General features: G+C 63.0%; 1 protein-coding gene across 1 annotated transcript; it reads left to right on the top strand.

The window, feature by feature from the left end:
- Positions 1–2,331: 2,331 nt before the first annotated feature.
- On the top strand, positions 2,332–4,543 carry ADRB3 (adrenoceptor beta 3). Its single transcript, XM_032712438.1, has 2 exons — positions 2,332–3,590; positions 4,504–4,543. The coding sequence occupies exons 1-2, from the start codon at positions 2,332–2,334 to the stop codon at positions 4,541–4,543; spliced, it is 1,299 nt and encodes a 432-aa protein (XP_032568329.1).
- The last annotated feature ends 220 nt before the right edge of the window (positions 4,544–4,763 follow it).

The raw sequence follows: 4,763 nt of genomic DNA, 5'->3' as shown, positions 1-4,763 counted from the left end.
CGATTCATCCTGACTCTCCATGTATAAAGAAGTATCTTTAAATACCCGTTGTTTATTCTGTATCAACAGCCAAAGGAGCCGCTCTGATCCGTGGCATAAACAAACTTTCCCAGAGTTTTCTAAACAACACTTGACCCTCTGGCCAGCACTTCCTACAGGGTCTTGCCAGGGCTGGCTCTGCCTCCCCTGCTGCCAGTGGCCGTGCAGGTAGGGCCAGGGCAGTGCTTCTGGCCCGTGGCAGGGATGGGAAGGGGGAGAGGATGCTTCCCCTGGTGACAGCTCTGGGTTGGAGGGAGCAGTCAGGGTCTCCATCCCTGCAGGGGCTCGAGTCAGGGCTCTGGAGCAGTGGGGATGGGGGTCAGGGCTGGGCAAGACCCAGCACCTCTGTGCTTCAGTTTTTCCAGCTGTAAAACTGGGACAAAGATACGGAGCCACGTTATTTCCCCTGCAGCGATGAAAGGCCTGGGAGTCTCCCTTCCTCTCCTCAGCCCTGTCTGCTCCTTGGGAAGCGGGGAGGGAGCTGAGCTCCCCTGCCTGGGAGTGGGAGGAAAAACCTGATTTGAATTCCAGAGAGAAGACATCAGGAGGGTGGGTTGGATGCCTGCTTGGCCCCTCGGGAGCACGTGTCTGTCTGTCCCACTGCAGGCAGTGTCTGTCCACGGGAGCTCCCTGCAGGGCACAGAGGGGTGGACATGGCCAGAAGGTGCCATGAGGGGCTGTCTGCAAGAAGTCCTGCTGTAAAACCCCCAGGGATGAGTCCCACGGCCCCTGTGGTGCCCAGGAGCACAGCCCAGCTCTGCCCGGTGGGCACACTTTGGGTTGTTGCTGCTACCTGGGGAGTGGAGGTGAGGATGGAAGGAGGAGGGAAGGAGGGGAAGCCACCAGCCCCTGGTCAGCCAGCAGTGTGGTGGCAGAGCTGGGCATCCTGCTCGGTGCCTGTCCTCTGCCAGCTCCGTGGACCCAAGCCCAAAGCCCTCGTTTATCCATGGACATTCCCACTGATGTTCTTGCTTTACTTTCCAGACACAAATCCAGCTCTGTGGGCTGATCCACGCTGGAATCAGGTGTGCAGCCACGCTGGACAGATGATGACACTCCCACACACGCCGTGTCTGTGCCGTGCACCATCCTGGAGCCAGGACAAACCTCCCTGTGAACAGCAATTCCCAGCTCGGTCCCAGCCGGCAGCAAATGCTGGGGCTGGGAGCTGAGCAGGGCTGGATCGAGCCCTCAGCTGAGGGCTTTGAAAAACCAAAACAGCCTCGTAAAGATTGAGCTCGTAAAACCAGGGCTCTGCTTTGTGAGCTCATGAATGGGAAGAAATGCCAACCGGATCATTTTTACACATATTTTTTTTCCTCTTTGTCAACATTCCCACATCTGGCTGGAACTTCAAAATGCCACATTTGGAGAGTGCCTGTCTTGAAAGTTTCAATATTTGTATAAATAGCTGATAGGGAAAGAAATGACCCGCTCTGGAGTTAGCCCAGGAGCTCTGGGAACAGCAGTGGGGCTCTGGAGGCCCCCAGAACCCTCCAGATTTTTGGTGTCTCCCCACTACCATGTGTAAGTGAGGCAGGAAGTGTGGGTGGGGGTCTTGGGGGTCTCCAGACATCAGCACCCACCCAAATTCAGGAGGGGAAGCAACGAAGGTCTTCTCCATCCACTGGGAAGGAGGTTCTGGCAATAAATGTGTAAATGAAACAGTGACTGTGGCCCTGGGCATCGTCTTTGGGAGCAGAGTTGTCACCTTGCCATCCCTCTGCTGATGTTCAGAGGGGACAGGGGGGTCACTGTCCCCACCAGGGAGAGGGTCACAGGGGGAGCAGGAGCAGCAAAGCCCTGGGGTGCACAGTGAGGGGTGAGAACAAGAGGAGCAGGATGGGAGATGAGATGTGGGGAGAGGGATCAAAGCACTGGTGAGGGGGGCATAAAGGGGTGAGGGTGAACAGAGAAAAGACCAGGGACTGCTGTGCACGGAGAACAAGGACAGACGGGTGGGACTGGGGACACGGCGAGGGGTTGGAGGGCACGGAGACGGACGGGAAGGCAGAGTGAGGGGCTGGAGCGCACGGCGAAGGGCGCCCGGCGGGGATGCCGGGGGGAGCGGGACGGGCTGGGACACCCCATCCGGGGGGGAGGCGGTGCCGCCGCCCGCTCCTCTTCCCTCGCCGTCCGGAGCGGGCAGCCCGGGGCCGCCCCGCGCCTTTAAAGGCTCCTCCTCCGGCGCGGAGGGGACCCGGCCCCGCCGGTCCGCCCCGAGGGCTGCGCCGGGAGCGCGGCGGGGAGCGCACGGCGGGGCGCGGGGCCGGCGCCCCCAGCCCGGCGGAGATGAGCCCCCTCCCCGCGGGCAACGGCAGCGCCTGGGGGGGCTCCGGCAACTGCAGCGGGGCCGGCAGCCTGGGCCGGCAGTGGGTGCTGGGGGCCGCCCTCAGCCTCACCGTCCTGGTCATCGTGGCCGGCAACTTGCTGGTGATCGTGGCCATCGCCAAGACGCCGCGGCTGCAGACCATGACCAACGTCTTCATCACCTCGCTGGCGTGCGCCGACCTCATCATGGGCCTGCTGGTGGTGCCGCCGGGGGCCACCATCCTGCTGAGCGGCCACTGGCCCTACGGCGCGACGGTGTGCGAGCTGTGGACGTCGCTGGACGTGCTGTGCGTCACGGCCAGCATCGAGACGCTGTGCGCCATCGCCGTGGATCGCTACCTCGCCATCACCTCGCCGCTGCAGTACGAGGCGCTGGTCACCAAGGGCCGGGCGCGGGCCGTGGTGTGCCTGGTGTGGGCCATCTCCGCCTTCATCTCCTTCCTGCCCATCATGAACCACTGGTGGCGGGACGGGGCGGACGAGCAGGCGGCGCGCTGCTACGACGACCCGCGCTGCTGCGACTTCGTCACCAACATGACCTACGCCATCATCTCCTCCACCATCTCCTTCTACGTGCCCCTGCTCGTCATGATCTTTGTCTACGTCCGGGTCTTCGCCGTGGCCACGCGGCACGTCCAGCTCATCGGCAAGGACAAGGTGAGGTTCCTGCAGGAGCTCCCCAGCCCCACGTCCCGGAGCAGCCGGCGGAGGCGGCCGTCCCGCCTGCTGGCCATCAAGGAGCACAAGGCGCTCAAGACCCTGGGCATCATCATGGGCACCTTCACGCTCTGCTGGCTGCCCTTCTTCGTGGCCAACATCATCAAGGTCTTCTGCCGGCCGCTGGTGCCGGACCAGCTCTTCCTCTTCCTCAACTGGCTGGGCTACGTCAACTCAGCCTTCAACCCCATCATCTACTGCCGCAGCCCCGACTTCAGGAGCGCCTTCCGCAAGCTGCTGTGCTGCCCGCGCCGCGCCGACCGCCGGCTCCACGCCGTCCAGCAGGACCTGCAGCGCTGCCCCTGCGCCTTCAGCCCCCGTGGGGGCCCCCCAGAGGACAGCAAGGCGGCCCCTGGGTGCCCCGGGGAGGACGGGGAGGGTCGGGGCAGCGGCAGCCGGACAGAGGAGACGCCCCTGGCCCAGGGCAGTGGCCACCGGCAGCGGCCGCTGGGCGAGTCCCGACTGCAGGGCACCCAGACCACGCTGTGCTCGCAGCTTGATGAGTAGGTACCGGCTCGGGGGGGGGCTCAGGGCATCCAGCCTTTGGGGAGTGACTGGGAGGGCTGTCAGTGGAGGGTCCACGGTCTGACAGCGCAGTGCAGAGCTGCAGGGCAGGCAGACCCTGGAGCTGGGGGGCAGGCAGACCCCACAGTGCATGGGAGAGGTGCTGGGGTGTGGGACTGGGAACCACTGCCCTCTCCCTTTATGTCCCCCTAAAACCCTGGCCCCTCCACAGGGCTGCAAAACTGGGGTCCCAGCCAGTCTCACCCCAGCCTGCCAGGACAGAGTCTGCTGTTTCTGGGTAAAGGAAATGCTGGTTGTGAACAGGGAAGCAAACCAGCCGAGCAGGAATGTGTCCCAAAGCCTTGGATTTCTCCCTTCTGCCCCTGCTCCCACTTTCTGCTGCTAAAGAAGGAAAATGCAGGGACCCCCTCCAGAGTGAGGCACCAGGGCTGCTGTCGCCAGCCTGGGCTCTGTGGGTCTCTTTGCCCTCCAAGAGTGTAAATCTGGGAAGGGAATTCATTTCATCCCCCTCTGTCCCTCGGTGAGAGGTGGGCTCCCGGAGCTGGTGGCCTGCTCAGGGCAGGGGTCTGGCAGGAACACCCCTGCTGTGGCTCTGCCCTGCCAGCACCCTGACATGGGTTTACACCTCCAAATTACAGGGTGGGGTTTTTCCACCCTGAGGGTGTTTTTTATTAGTGTGATGAAACTGGAGTTATTGTGGTTACTGTGGATTTTAACCGTGTTTCTCTGGTCAAAACCCCTCCTGATGCCTGAGGGCAGGAGAGATTCCTGCCCGCAGAGATGTGCAGAGAGGGGTGCCAGAGGTGTTCCCTGGGATTCACCCGTGCTGAGAGCACGGGGTGGTGAGCAGTGGGAAGGGTCTGGGCTCTCACCTGCTGTGCTCTATTCCAGGTTTGCCGGCAGAGACACACCCGCGGGTCTGTCTGTCTGACAGGGAGCAGCCGAGAGCCGGGAGGAGAGTGAGTGTTTCCCCCGGCCAGGCCATCACCCCTCTGGCCTCTCCTCTGCCCTCCCCAGGGAGCGCAGCCCGCGGCCAGTCCCTTGTGCGTGCTGCTCCTGGATCCCCTCCGTGCCTGCTGGGGTGGTGGCCGTGGGTCCCTGTCCCCAGCCGAGCCCGGGGGGTGACCCTGTGTCACTCCCACCCTCTTTTT

Source organism: Chiroxiphia lanceolata, chromosome 28 (genome assembly GCF_009829145.1).
Source record: "Chiroxiphia lanceolata isolate bChiLan1 chromosome 28, bChiLan1.pri, whole genome shotgun sequence".
Classification (NCBI taxonomy): Eukaryota; Metazoa; Chordata; class Aves; order Passeriformes; family Pipridae; genus Chiroxiphia; species Chiroxiphia lanceolata.
Note: the sequence above shows the minus strand (reverse complement) of the source record. Positions and strands in the feature narration are given on the sequence as shown.